The sequence below is a fragment of the Oncorhynchus clarkii genome, chromosome 17 (assembly GCF_045791955.1).
Source record: "Oncorhynchus clarkii lewisi isolate Uvic-CL-2024 chromosome 17, UVic_Ocla_1.0, whole genome shotgun sequence".
NCBI lineage: Eukaryota > Metazoa > Chordata > Actinopteri > Salmoniformes > Salmonidae > Oncorhynchus > Oncorhynchus clarkii.
The window spans coordinates 45563778-45579190 of NC_092163.1; the positions used below are offsets into that span (position 1 = coordinate 45563778).

General features: G+C 44.4%; 1 protein-coding gene across 2 annotated transcripts in view; it reads left to right on the forward strand.

Moving 5' to 3' along the window:
- The window catches only part of LOC139370921 (citron Rho-interacting kinase-like), a 50606-nt gene that overhangs the window by 15055 nt on the left and 20138 nt on the right, over positions 1-15413 (forward strand). For both annotated transcript variants that reach the window (XM_071110808.1, XM_071110807.1), the window contains 11 exons: positions 1850-1993; positions 2334-2453; positions 7037-7207; positions 7291-7344; positions 7585-7638; positions 8269-8409; positions 8729-8854; positions 9300-9395; positions 9652-9768; positions 11283-11392; positions 13333-13507. In XM_071110808.1, the coding sequence (XP_070966909.1) occupies positions 1850-1993; positions 2334-2453; positions 7037-7207; positions 7291-7344; positions 7585-7638; positions 8269-8409; positions 8729-8854; positions 9300-9395; positions 9652-9768; positions 11283-11392; positions 13333-13507 (1308 nt within the window). The remainder of the gene's footprint in view (positions 1-1849; positions 1994-2333; positions 2454-7036; positions 7208-7290; positions 7345-7584; positions 7639-8268; positions 8410-8728; positions 8855-9299; positions 9396-9651; positions 9769-11282; positions 11393-13332; positions 13508-15413) is intronic.

Here is a 15413-nt window from a genome sequence, read left to right on the forward strand (position 1 = left end):
GCTTTTTAACCCAATTCATTACTGTTAATTAATTATGTATTGATTAACAGATGGGGCAGGAGATCTCTCGTGGCATTTACCGTAACATGGGGCAAACGTTGAACTCCTTTTGAGTGACTATCTCGTCTCATTTGACAAAATGTGTACAACTCTGAGAAATATACATTTCTATATACAGTGGGGAGAACAAGTATTTGATACACTGACGATTTTGCAGCTTTTCCTACCTCCAATGCATGTAGAGGTCTGTCATTTTTATCATAGGTACACTTCAACTGTGAGACGGAATCTAAAACAAAAATCCAGAAAATCACATTGTATGATTTTTAAGTAATTCATTTGCATTTTATTGCATGACATAAGTATTTGATAAAGCAGAACCTAATATTTGGTACAGAAACCTTTGTTTGCAATTACAGAGATCATACGTTTCCTGTAGTTCTTGATCAGGTTTGCACACACTGCAGCAGGGATTTTGGCCCACTCCTCCATTCAGACCTTCTCCAGATCCTTCAGGTTTCGGGGCTGTCGCTGGGCAATACGGACTTTCAGCTCCCTCCAAAGATTTTCTAATGGGTTCATGTCTGGAGACTGGCTAGGCCACTCCAGGACCTTGAGATGCTTCTTACGGAGCCACTCCTTGGATGCCCTGGCTGTGGATTTCGTGTCGTTGTCATGCTGGAAGACCCAGCCACGACCCATCTTCAATGCTCTTACTGAGGGAAGGAGGTTGTTGGCCAAGATCTCGCAATACATGGCCCCCCATCCATCCTCCCCTCAATACGGTGCAGTCGTCCTGTCCCCTTTGCAGAAAAGCATCCTCAAAGAATGATGTTTCCACCTCCATGCTTCACGGTTGGGATGGTATTCTTGGGTTTGTACTCATTCTTCTTCTTCCTCCAAACACGGCAAGTGGAGTTTAGACCAAAAAGCTATATTTTTGTTTCATCCGACCATATGACCTTCTCCCATTCCTCCTCTGGATCATCCAGACGGTCATTGGCAAACTTCAGACGGGCCTGGACATGCGCTGGCTTGAGCATGGGGACCTTGCGTGCGCTGCAGGATTTTAATCCATGACGGCGTAGTGTGTTACTAATGGTTTTCTTTGAGACTGTGGTCCCAGCTCTCTTCAGGTCATTGACCAGGTCCTGCTGTATAGTTCTGGGCTGATCCCTCACCTTCCTCATGATCATTGATGCCCCACGAGGTGAGATCTTGCATGGAGCCCTAGACCGAGGGTGATTGACTGTCATCTTGAACTTCTTCCATTTTCTAATAATTGCGCCAACAATTGTTGCCTTCTCACCAAGCTGCTTGCCTATTGTCCTGTAGCCCATCCCAGCCTTGTGTAGGTCTACAATTTTATCCCTGATGTCCTTACACAGCTCTCTGGTCTTGGCCATTGTGGAGAGGTTGGAGTCTGTTTGATTGAGTGTGTGGACAGGTGTCTTCTATACAGGTAACGAGTTCAAACGGGTGCAGTTAATACAGGTAATGAGTGGAGAACAGGAGGGCTTCTTAAAGAAAAACTAACAGGTCTGTGAGAGCCGGAATTCTTACTGGTTGGTAGGTGATCAAATACTTATGTCATGCAATAAAATGCAAATTAATTACTTAAAAATCATACAATGTGATTTTCTGTATTTTTGTTTTAGATTCCGTCTCTCACAGTTGAAGTGTACCTATGATAAAAATTACAGACCTCTACATGCTTTGTAAGTAGGAAAACCTGCAAAATCGGCAGTGTATCAAATACTTGTTCTACCCACTGTACAACTCTGAAAAATAAACCTTTGAGTCACGGTATAATAGCTAGCTTCGGTGTCCCTTGTGGCTTCCTTCCTAGATGGAGCAGGAGATCTCTAGGTTTCAGCGCAAGATGACTGACCTGGAGTCAGTTCTGCACCAAAAGGATGTGGAGCTCAAAGCCTCTGAGAACCAGAGGACCATCCTGGAGCAGGACCTGGCCACCTACATCACTGAGTGCAGTGTGAGTACCTAATGCTATGTGTCCATCCAAACTATCCTTACGGTTACAGCCATTTTGCTAGAAAAGTAATGTGTTAACTCTGTGTTCAAATATCTAGTTGCATATCAACACAGTTGAGTGCATATTGGACAGTGGAGTGTCTCTTACATTATTTTTCTTCATTGCAACCTTGTTAATGTGTCCCATATAGTTTAGTATATGCATGACTGATGATAATGCGGTGTCGTCATGCATTTCTCCATTTGATTAGAGTAGACCTACCGCATTATAGGGTGATATATTTGAATGCGTGATTTATTTACTGTGTGTGCGTGTGTTATTTGTGCGTGTGTTTCCACAGAGCTTAAAGCGCAGCCTGGAGGCAGCCCGTGTGGAGGTGTCTCAGGAGGATGACAAGGCTCTGCAGCTGCTGCATGACATCAGAGAGCAAAGCAGCAAGCTGCAGGAGATCAAGGAGCAGGTAGAGTCACACTTCAACTTTGTCTTCACTCCATCAACCCCTTCCTTACCAGTGAACCGCATGCTTACTGAGTTTTCACCCAGAGGGCCGTACGTATCAAGCATGCGAGAGCAGGGCTCTACAGTGCAACCATTTTACTTGCAAATGCGCCGAAATACTTTGCTGTGCGGAATGGAATTGTATTTTAGAAGCTATGTCTAATATCGCAAATATTTTTAATTGTGCGCCTACATCTTTCAACGTAGCTGCACACTTGTTCCTTGTAAAAACAAGTCAGCATAGAGCCCTGCAGAGTATGAGTTGGATCAGGTCATGATGTGAAGGGCCAAAACTGATCTTTAATACATACAGCACCAAACCTACTAACTAAAGTTGTGTCCCAAACTCAAGACATGTCCTCTAGAGGTTCTAGTAAGGGAAACGCCATTTTGGAGACTTTCCCAAAATCTAGAACACAGACAATTTACTCCTATGTCTATGATCAGGACTCTTGCATTTCAGGGAAGTTAGGAACCAATATACCCAGGCAGTTAGGAAAGCAAAGGCTAGCTTTTTCAAACAGAAATTTGCTTCCTGTAGCACAAACTCCAAAACGTTCTGGGACACTGTAAAGTCCATGGAGAATAAGAGCACCTCCTCCCAGCTGCCTACTGCACTGAGGCTAGGAAACACTGTCACCACCGATAAATCCACGATAATTGAGAATAAGCATTTTTCTACGGCTGGCCATGCTTTCCGCCTGGCTACCCCTACCCCGGTCAACAGCCTTGCACCCCCCATAGCAACTTGCCCAAGCCTCCCCCATTTCTCCTTCACCCAAATTCAGATGGCTGATGTTCTGAAAGATCTACAAAATCGGGACCCCTGCAAATCAGCTGGGCTAGACAATCTGGACCCTCTCTTTCTAAAATTATCTGCCGCAATTGTTGCAACCCCTATTACTAGCCTGTTCAACCTCTCTTTCATATCGTCTGAGATCCCCAAAGATTGGAAAGCTGCCGCGGTCATCCCCCTCTTCAAATGGGGAGACACTCTAGACCCAAACTGTTACAGACCTATGTATGCCCTACCCTGCCTTTCCAAGGTCTTCGTAAGCCAAGTTAACAAACAGATCACCGACCATTTCGAATCCCACCTTACCTTCTCCGCTATACAATCTGGTTCCCGAGCTGGTCATGGGTGCACCTCAGCCACGCTCAAGGTCCTAAACAATATCATAACCGCCATCGATAAAATACAATACTGTGCAGCCGTATTCATTGACCTGGCCAAGGCTTTCGACTCTTGTCAATCACCACATTCTTATCGGCAGACTCAATAGCCTTGGCTTCTCAAATGACTGCCTCGCCTGGTTCACCACCTACTTCTCAGACAGAGTTCAGTGTGTCAACTTGGAGGGGCTGTTGTCCAGACCTCTGGCCGTCTCTATGGGGGTGCCACAGGATTCAATTCTCGGGCTGACTCTTTTCTCTGTATACATCATTGATGTCACTCTTGCTGCTGGTGATTCTCTGATCCACCTCTACGCAGATGCCACCATTCTGTATACTTCTGGCCCTTCTTTGGACACTGTGTTAACAAACCTCCAGACGAGCTTCAATGCAGTACAACTCTCCTTCCGTGGCCTCCAACTGCTCTTAAGTGCAAGTAAAACTAAATGCATGCTCTTCAACTGATCGCTGCCCGCACCTGCCCGCCTGTCCAGCATCACTACACTGGACGGTTCTGACTTAGAATATGTGGGCAACTACAAACTCACACTAAGCATCTCCAATCCAGAATTAAATCTAGAATCGGCTTCCTATTTCGCAAACAAAGCATCCTTCACTCATGCTGCCAAACATACCCTCGTAAAACTGACCATCCTACCGATCCTTGACTTCGGCGATGTCATTTACAAAATAGCCTCCCAACACTCTACTCAGCAAATTGGATGCAGTCTATCACAGTGCCATCAGTTTTGTCACCAAAGCCCCATATACTACCCACCACTGTGACCTGTATGCTCTTATTTGCTGGCCCTCGCTTCACATTCCTCACCAAACCCACTGGCCCCTGGTCATCTATAAGTCTGTGCTTGGTAAAGCCCCGCCTTATCTCAGCTCACTGGTCACCATAGCAGCACCCCACCGTAGCACGCGCTCCAGCAGGTATATTTCACTGGTCACCCCCAAAGCCAATTCTTCCTTTGGCCGCCTTTCCCTCCAGTTCTCTGCTGCCAATGACTGGAACAAATTGCAAAAATCACTGAAGCTGGAGACTTATATCTCCCTCACTAACTTTAAGCATCAGCTGTCAGAGCAGTATACAGATCATTGCACCTGTACATAGCCCATCCAACTATCTCATCCCCATATTGTTATTTATTTTTTGTCTCCTTTGCACCCCTGTATCTCTACTTGCACATTCATCTTCTGCACATCTATCACTCCAGTGTTTAATTGCTATATTGTAATGACTTTGTCACTATGGCCTATTTATTGCGGTAGAGACCTAACCTCACCTCATTTGCACACACTGTATATAGATTTTTTCTATTTTGTTATTGACTGTACGTTTGTTTATTCCATGTGTAACTCTGTGTTGTTGTTTGTGTTGCACTGCTTTGCTTTATCTTGGCCAGGTCGCCGTTGTAAATGAGAACTTGTTCTCAACTTGCCTACCTGGTATAATAAAGGTGAAAAAAAATAATAATAATGTAACATCCTGCAAGCACTGAATGGTCATTGAGCACCTTAGTTCATTTTGTAGCCTGGGCCTAGCCAGTCCAGTGTTACTTTTCCACTCTCTCATATCTACATTATAAGGTCATAGGGTCATCACACAGAATCCCTTTTCATATTTGCAATGCATAATGCATATTTTTTTATTTAACCTTTCATTTCACTAAGGCAAATCATTTAAGAGCAAATTCTTACTTTACAATGACGGCCTACACCGGCCAAACCCTCCCCTAACCCGGACGACGCTGGGCCAATTGTGTGCTGCCCTATGGGACTCCCGTTCACAGCCGGATGGGATATAGCCCGAGATCAAACCAGGGTCTATAGTCACTCCTCTAGCACTAAAATGGAGTGCCTTAGACCGCTGCGCCACTCGGGAGCTGGATGTGCTCTTTAATACAGTATATGTGCTCTTTAATACAGTATCATTGCACTCATCACGAACTGTACAGTATCATTGTACAGTATCATTACCTTATTCTGTGACCCTTCACGTAAATACTGGTCGACAAATGAGGCTCATACCCACACACTTTGTCATAGAGAGTATGGCTTTATTATGCGGTCCTTTGTAGTAGAGCTGGGAATTGCCATGGACCTCGCAATATTATCATGATACTTAGGTGCCGATACAGTATGTATTGCGACTCTCACGATTTTATATGTTTTGGGATTCGATACTTTTATTTTATTGGGATTCGATGTTCTGAACATTTTGTTAACCATATGTCTGCTGTAGAGGGATGAGAGAACACGTTTTGATCAGTCATGGAAATTAAGTCTCTGAAAACAAATTGACTCCGAGTTTTGGTAAAGGTACAGCCAACTAGCAAAAATAATATTGCGACATTGTCAAAACGATACGATATATCGTAAAAAATAATATCCAGATATGCAACGGTATTTATGTATTCCCCCCCCCCCATCACTACTTCATAGCTCAGTTGGTAGAGCATGGCAATTGTAATGCCAGGGTAGTGGGTCCGATTCCCGGGACACCCATATGTAAAATGTTGCACGCATGACTGTAAGTCGCTATGGATAAATGTGTCTGCTAAATGGCATGTATTATATTTATTACTCTGTGTCCCTTTAAACAAAGATACAAGGAGGCACACACACACACACACACACACACACACACACACACACACACACACACACAAAATCCTTTGTAGAAACTAGCCTAGCGTACCTCTGCAGTCTCTAACTCTCTGGTCTGGTGTGAATCTCTGGGTGATTGTCTGTTGTCTAGGAGCCAGTGATTGGTCTAGGAGCCAGTGATTGATGCCCTCTGAGGCAGGCAGCAGTGTGAGAGAGTGTTCCACACCCATAGTAGGGATCAGCAGGCTTAGTAAGCCTCTCTTTGTCTGTGATTCATCCTCTCCACATGCTCATATACTATAGAGCGGCAGGTAAGAGGCTTTTAACCCCACCGTCTCAATGAGAGGCTCATTCTACTGCTGTTAGTATAACAAGCCAGCTCTTGTCGGATATTATCAACAATATTATTAGAAGCGGGTATGTGTGAATCATGAAGGGGAAAAGACTAAAGAGGATTTTTGTTTTGACGGTGTGATGATTATAAGGATGATGTTTTCCGTCCTGAAGAGTGGATGTCATTATAGTAATTATAAAATCTTTTAAAATCCTCCACGACAACTCCGCAGAAATGATGAGCCAGTCACACACACACACACACACACACACAAATTCATGAGACTTTAATTCCCAGGGGCCCAGAATATGTTCATCTTGGCCTGCATACATTTCCCTGTGCTCCAGGAGTATAATGCCTAGCTAGAGGAGACAGACACGCACACCCTGAACCCTTGTCTTTCTCTGTGCGCCCGGCCGTAGGAGTACCATGCCCAGCTGGAGGAGATGCAGGTCACCATCCGGCAGCTGGAGGAGGACTTGTCTGCCGCCAGGCGCCGTAGTGACCTGTACGAGTCAGAGCTCCGAGACTCCCGGAACACCAGCGAGGAGCTCAAGAGGAAGGCTGTGGACTACCAGCAGAGGATCCAGAAGGTGTGTGAATACTGAGTAGGACCTCCATGGAGGTGAATGCAGGTGCAGTCGGAATGCTAACATGTCGGATTTCTGTCCCCAAGGCGAAGGAGCAGGGTAAAGCTGAGGTGGAGGAGCTCCTTTCCAAACTGGAGAAGGTATGCCGTCCTGTCCATGGGTGAACTGTATTGTGGAGTACTCTTCAAAAATCTTTGGGTGTCGAATCGTCGTTTTGTATAGTCCCATAGAGAATGAAATGGATAACATCAATAATTGATGTATTGCCTTGCACTGATGCGTTTTGGCCTCGGTCTTCTGCAGAGATTAGGTCCCATTATTAATAGATACATTTCACACATTGACATTACAGTCAGCTAATCTTTCGTACTGTTTTTCAGACCAATGCGGAACAGCAAGTGAAAATCCTGGAACTCCAAGACAAACTCTCCAAGGTATATTTTCTAAAGTACACACACACACACACACACACAGGGGTCCTGGATGTCACCGTAGAATAGCTTCGTGAGCCCAAATGAATGGTTAGTCATCAGCTGTCACCACTGTGGTCCAATAGGCACATACAGTTGAAGTCGGAAGTTTACATACACTTAGGTTGGAGTCATTAAAACTCGTTTTTCAACCACTCCACACATTTCTTGTTAACAAACTATAGTTTTGGCAAGTCGGTTAGGACATCTACTTTGTAAACTTGTGTCCCACTGGGAATGTGATGAAAGAAATAAAAGCTGAAATAAATCATTCTCTCTACTGTTATTCTGACATTTCACATTCTTAAAATAAAGTGGTGATCCTAACTGACTGATTTGTGAAAATGTAATTGGCTCAGGTGTATGTAAACTTCCGACTTCAACTGTAGCTATGAATAGCTTCTGATGTAATCAGTCATTGACATTCACAGTTCACTGAAGTTGTGGGTACAAACGTTTCTTGGCTAAATGGCAGTGCCATTTATTTATATTGTGTCATGCCCTTGCTGCCTGTGTTCTTTGGAATAAAAAGGCATGAATCCTAATGGGCTTTGTTGTCTCCACACAATGTCTAATTTGACTCTTGACCCCCAGGCGGTGAAAGCCAGTACAGAAGCCACAGAGCTGCTGCAGAACATCCGGCAGGCTAAAGAACGTCTGGAGCAGGAGCTTGAGCGGCTGCGCGGCAAGGCCGACCCCAGCGACTCCCTCCGACGACGTCTCAGAGAGACCGAGGTACGGTTGCTCATGTGTTGTGTTTATGTAAAAAATGTATTTGTTTTGAATTGTAATGATTTATTGTGTTACATCCATGTACTGCGTTTCAGTCACAGGAGGTTGGTGGCACCTTAATTGGGGAGGACGGGTTCGTGTTTATGGCTGGAACGGGATTAGTGGAATGGTATCAAACACATGGTTTCTATGCGCTTGATGCCATTCCATTCACTGCGTTCCAGGCGTTATTATGAATCGTCCTCCCTCAGCAGCCTCCACTGATTTCAGTGTTGTTGACAGTCATGTGGCTATTATTAAGAACTTGTTGTGTGTCCTGCAGGAGGGCAGGAAGACCCTGGAGAACCAGGTGAAGCGTCTGGAGATGGTGGAACGACGAGAGAACAAGCTGAAGGATGACATCCAGACTAAATCCCAGCAGATCCAGCAGATGGCTGATAAGATCCTGGTGAGAGCCAAGGGATAAGTCCCCTCTTAATACCCTGACCCCCCCCTCCACTCCTCTATCCCTCTCTATACTACCTTTATCCTAGAGCATAGATTAAAGCATGCACACACACACACACATAGGGAATGTCCTGCTTGCTGCCCCATGGCATGCACACACCCATTTCTCTCACTTTGGATGTCCCGCCTGCTGTCACGAGCCACGAAGAAACCACGGCTCACACAGGCGACGTCTTTCTTGACGCGCACCGGCCCGGGCTGCATGCCAACATGAACGGCCACCGCTACCACCGTGTCATGGATAAACAGCTCTTCCAAGCAAGTGTCTCTGTCATGGACTGAGTGACAGTGTGGATAGTGCTTTCATACATATTTTGTTGTTTCATTTTGTAGGTCTTTGTTGTTACCTTGCATGATATATGGTGTGTGTGTGTTTGTTTGTACAGGAGCTGGAGGAGAACTTGAGGGAGACCCAGTCAACAGCCCAGCGGATGGAGGCTCACCTGGTCCAGAAGGAGAGGCTCTATGAGGACAAAATTAAGGTAGAGAGGACTTTTTAAGTCAGCCTGCATATCATGGTCTCAAGGATATCTTTATGTATTGAAAAGTGTGGCCAAGTGAGCGTACTAGTGACTTGGCTTTCTCTGTCCCCCTGAACTAGGTGTACTGTTCGATTGGGCACACCATAGCAAAACAGTTTGCAACAGAAATAAATACATCTGTGTTCTTATTGGACAAGGTCAGGTAGTACCTTCGCATTGCACTACTCAGTTTCAAAACATTTTGAACACTGCCCAGGTTCTGGAGGCCCAGATGAAGGTGGACCTGGCAGACAAGGAGAGCCTGGAGTCCAAACGGGCCCAGCACGAGGAAGAGGCCCGGGAGAAGTGTAAACTCCTCAGTGAACAGAAAGCGGTAAGGCCAATTTTCATAAGGAGTAATAAAACTAATACATTGTGTTTGACTTCTTTCTCTCTGCCAGGCTTATCAGTTCTGCTCAAGCAGGGAAACTGTGCTGAAAGACAAAAAAATGAAACAAGGTGCAGCTGGAGAAGTTAACTAGCATACTTGCTTTGTACTTTTTAATTGACTGCGCTCTTTGATTGTCGCCTGTTCCTTACTATATTGCTGCGCAAAGCTGTGTATATTCTCCATAGAGTACTTGCAGGGCAGTACAGTCCAACACTGTTTGCTTTTTGTGAGGGGGGAAATCTCTGCGAATATCAATGTGGTGACTGCAGCTAATAGAGGAGATGGGAAAATTGTATGACTCACATAGGCTACATGTTATAGAACAGCAGTGAGCCAATTAGACTCCCAATTATGGGGCCGTGTGGGCGAGAGCCTCCGAGACTTCTGCCACAGCTTTTGTTTGTTTGAGGACAGATTCTCTGACATGTTTATGGGCAAAGTTTTTTTTTTGTTTGTTTTGTTTGGCGCTCCACTCAATTTGTCGAAGGGAATGCTGTCAAGACTGCGATTTTAATTCGGAGTATTCCATTACATGGGGTCACTCTGCAAAGTCCAAGCTTAAGTCTATAATCTAGTTAACGTGATAGACTTGAGTTATCTACCGCTAATAGGCTTTATGATCAGAGCCAGACAACATTTGACATTGACAGAAAGGGTTTTTGGTCTGAATGTAACATTAGCCTATGTATTAGTTTAGCCTTAGCCTGCATTTCAGTACAGGGCAAGTCCACGGTAACAGAGCAACACTGAGACTCAGATTTTTCACTTTAAAATGTACGTCAAAACAAAAACCAATGATTGCCAAGTTAAACGAACCATACAACTGTATACACAATCACATCGTTACCTCATCCCACCGTTACCGTCGAATTGCTCTACAGTAGCTACATTCAGAGCCATATATTTAATGGCTTTTATATTTACTCCCTGTCTGAATATATGGCTCTGGCTACAAATTTCAACCACCAAAAAAGTTTTTTTTCTTCCAGATGTCTATTTTCATGGAAATGATAAAAAATCAACACATATTTTTGTGTGCGATGTACAAATGCGGTCAAATATATTGTCACCCTTGCATTTTACATTAGAGTGCAATGGAGCAGAATGTTCTGTATTTTTCTTTTCAAAACTTATCACAGGTGAGAGAGATTACTCAGTAAACGAGAATCATTGCCTGTGCAAACATATACTCGTGTAAACACCCACAGTTTTCAATGTCAACTTATTTTAGAAGAAAGACTGCAAGGGTGCTGATACATTTGACCACATCTGTAAGCTGTAATCGTGCTTATTCGTAAATAGATAGAATCACATTGCATCCATGTCTCAATTATTCACACCCTGGCACAATTTTCACATTATGTTCCCTTAAATTGAAATGGAGGTGGGGGAAAAAGGCCTTAATTTGATTTCATGGATCTAAGTGTGTTGTTTGTGTTACAATTCCCTTTTTCCAGACCATCAACGCCATGGACTCCAAGATGAAGAATCTGGAGCAGCGGATCACCGAACTCTCTGAGGCCAACAAGTTAGCCGCTAACAGTAGCATCTACACTCAGAAAAACATGTGAGTACCAACAGTAGCATCTATACCCAGAACAAAAACATGTGAGTACTAACCGTAGCATCTATACCCAGAACAAAAACATGTGAGTACTAACCGTAGCATCTATACCCAGAACAAAAACATGTGAGTACTAACCGTAGCATCTATACCCAGAACAAAAACATGTGAGTACTAACCGTAGCATCTATACCCAGAACAAAAACATGTGAGTACTAACCGTAGCATCTATACCCAGAACAAAAACATGTGAGTACTAACCGTAGCATCTATACCCAGAACAAAAACATGTGAGTACTAACCGTAGCATCTATACCCAGAACAAAAACATGTGAGTACTAACCGTAGCATCTATACCCAGAACAAAAACATGTGAGTACTAACCGTAGCATCTATACCCAGAACAAAAACATGTGAGTACTAACCGTAGCATCTATACCCAGAACAAAAACATGTGAGTACTAACCGTAGCATCTATACCCAGAACAAAAACATGTGAGTACTAACAGTAGCATCTATACCCAGAACAAAAACATGTCAGTGCTAACCGTAGCATCTATACCCAGAACAAAAACATGTCAGTGCTAACCGTAGCATCTATACCCAGAACAAAAACATGCGAGTACTAACCGTAGCATCTATACCCAGAACAAAAACATGTCAGTGTGGCGGTCTTTAGAATAGCTTTATTTTCCCATGAGGGAACTTCTTATTTGGAGTGGTTCAAAAGACATTAAACATAGCAGGCCACGCAGTACACCTACTAGGCACAAATCGTAGTCTCACCAGACAGACATACCCGCCTGAGGACAAAGTTACACAAATAATAAACAGCTAGGACAGGGCTGATAAGAAACCCAATATCTCATTATACAAATAAACATATTTAATATACCAATGATCCCAAACTCTGAGTGATGTTTCACATTTTTACTCAGTGAAGATGTACCAGCTGAATACATAGATTCAATACAGTGCAGTGTCCATTAATACCCTTAGCTCTCACCCCCTCCCTTCCACAAAGATGTACTTCAGTACTTTTCCATCACCCAGGATTTCTCTGTGCTCCTCCCGTGCATATCACAGGCTTATCATTCAGGAGAGGCCTTGAGTTATCGGGACACATTCCTGCAGTCAACTACATAATTACACTTCTCATACACAGAGATTTAACCTAACTCTCATTTCTATCTCTAAGGATAAATCAAAAATGGTATATTCATACTAAGAGAATATAATGATATAAAACAGTAACTTACAATCTATCAGGACAATACAACATTTTAAACCTTCATGTGCAATAGTGTAGGACTTCCCTTGGTTAGCAATCTCAGGCTAGCAAAACCAAAGAGTTGGTGATCTTGTAGCAGTCTGATGTAGCATTGCATTATGTTCACAGCAACATTTATGGAGATGAGTAGCGGCTATAGACAATCCATGCCCCTCAATCCACTACTGTCTCCTCCCCCGCCGACTTGTTGCCCCAGCTAGCCCCTCTCGACAGAGTAGCTAGCTAGGCTCTCTCTGCTAGTGGCAATTGCATCCTGCATGGATACCTGGGGATCAGACAAAATGCTAAACGATCCTTTGGTTGGCACCTTTTTATGTTGTTCATTAGTTGGTATTACCACTTCTATGCACTGCACATGCATTTTTACATATATTGTATGCATAAAGTCAAAGTCAACAAAACAGACAGGAGACGGAACTGACACCAGCCATCACCATTACAGCACCAGAAAACCAAATTAAAAAAGACTCCACACCTAACTAAACTCCATCTCCCTCAGTTCTCTTTAAATCATATCATTCCCACCCTATCCCTTCAGAGAACCAAAGTTGCATACGTAACCAGACAAGTTTACAGTTGTTACCCAAAGAATGCATATTTTGGTTGAAACCTCAATGGTCTCCCTCTCTCTGTCTGACTGTGGTTGTGGCAGGAAAGCCCAGGAGGAGATGATCTCGGAGCTGAGGCAGCAGAAGTTCTACCTAGAGTCCCAGGCGGGGAAGCTGGAGGCCCAGAACGCCAAGCTGGAGGAGCACCTTGAGAAGATGAGTCAGCAGGAGCAAAGCAAGAGGAGCCGTCTGCTGGAGCTGGAGACCAGACTCCGAGAGGTCAGAGTTGAATCAAATGTATTGATCCCCAGAGGGGAATTTGGATAAATAGGGAAGAAGCCAGGAAAGAGAAGGGCCCCCTGTATTGTACACAGTAAGACTATGGGCTGGCTTCCAAGACATTGATTAAGCTGAGACAATGAAGCATATTTGTGCTTTTGAAATTGCTTTTGTTGTCCAGGGCAAAGCTTAATCAGTGTCTGGGAAACCAGCCCAAAAAGTGTTGACTTTGGCTGGCATTTACACAAAGCTACTTGCATGCATCTTCAGTTTCAAGTAATACAGTGCCTTCGGAAAATATTCAAACTCCTTTCCACATTTTGTTACGTTACAGCCTCATTCTAAAATGTATTAAATATTATTTTTTTCCTCATCAATCTGCACACAATACCCCATTTTTAAATGTATATTATTTTGCCCCTTTTTCTCCCCAATTTCGTGTATCCAATTGGTAGTTACAGTCCTGTTCCATCGCTGCAACTCCCTACGGACTTGGGAGAGGTGAAGGTCGAGAGACGTGCGTCCTCCGAAACACAACCCAGTCAAGCCGCACTGCTTCTTGACACATTGCCCGCTTAACCCGGAAGCCAGCCGCACCAATGTGTCGGAGGAAGCACTGTACACCTGGCGATCGTGTCAGCGTGCATTGCGCCCGGCCTGCCACAAGAGTCGCTAATGCGCAATGGGACAGGAACATCCCAGCCGCCCCATGGGTCTCCCAGTCCCTGCCGGCTGCGTAAGAGCCTGGACTCAAACCAGGTTCTCTAGTGTCACAGCTAGCACTGCAATACAGTGCTTTAGACCACTGTGCAGAAAACAGGTTTTTAGACATTTTTGCTAATTTATTAAAAATTAAACACTGAAATAAGACATTTACATAAGTATTCAGACCCTTTACTCTGTACTTTGTTAAGCACCTTTGCCAATAATTACAGCCTTGAGTCTTCTTGGGTATAACGCTACAAGCTTGGCACATCTGCAGATCCTCTCAAGCTCTGTCAGGTTAGCTGGGGAGCGTTGCTGTACAGCTATTTTCAGGTCTCTCCAGAGACGTTAGATCGGGTTCAAGGCTGAGCTCTGGCTGAGCCACTCAAGGACATTCAAAGATTTGTCCGGTTGGAAGGTGAACCTTCGACCCAGTCTGAGGTCCGGAGTGCTCTGGAGCAGGTTTTCATCTCTCTATACTTTGCTCCGTTCATCTTTCCCTCAATCCTGACTAGTCTCCCAGTCCCTGCTGCTGAAAAACATCCCCACAGCATGATGCTGCCACCACCATGCTTGGGATGGTGCCAGGTTTTCTCTAGACGTGACACTTGGCATTTAGGCCAAATATCTTGGTTTCATCAGACCAGAGAATCTTGTTTCTCATGGTCTGAGAGTCCTTTAGGTGCCTTTTTGTAAACTCTAAGCGGGATGGCATTTGTGTATTTTACTGAGGAGTGGCTTCCGTCTGGCCACTCTACCATAAAGGCCTGATTGGTGGAGTGCTGCAGAGATGGTTGTACTTCTGGAAGGTTCTCCCATCTCCACAGAAGCACTCTTGAGCCCTGTCAGAGTGACCAACAGGTTCTTGGTCAACTCCGTGACCAAGGCCCTTCTCCCCTGATTGCTCAGTTTGGTCAGGCGGCCAGTTCTAGGAAGAGTCTTGGTGGTTCCAAACTTCTTCCATTTAAGAATGATGGAGGCCACTGTGTTCTTGGGGACCTTCAATGCTGCAGAAAGTTTTTGGTATCCTTCCCATGATCTGTGCCTCGACACAATCCTGTCTCGGAGCTCTATGGACAATTAGTTCGACCTCATGGCTTGGTTTTTGCTCTGACATGCACTGTCAACTGTGGGACCTTTTTATATAGACAGGTGTGTGTCATTCCAAATCATGTCCAATCAATAGAATTTAACACAGGTG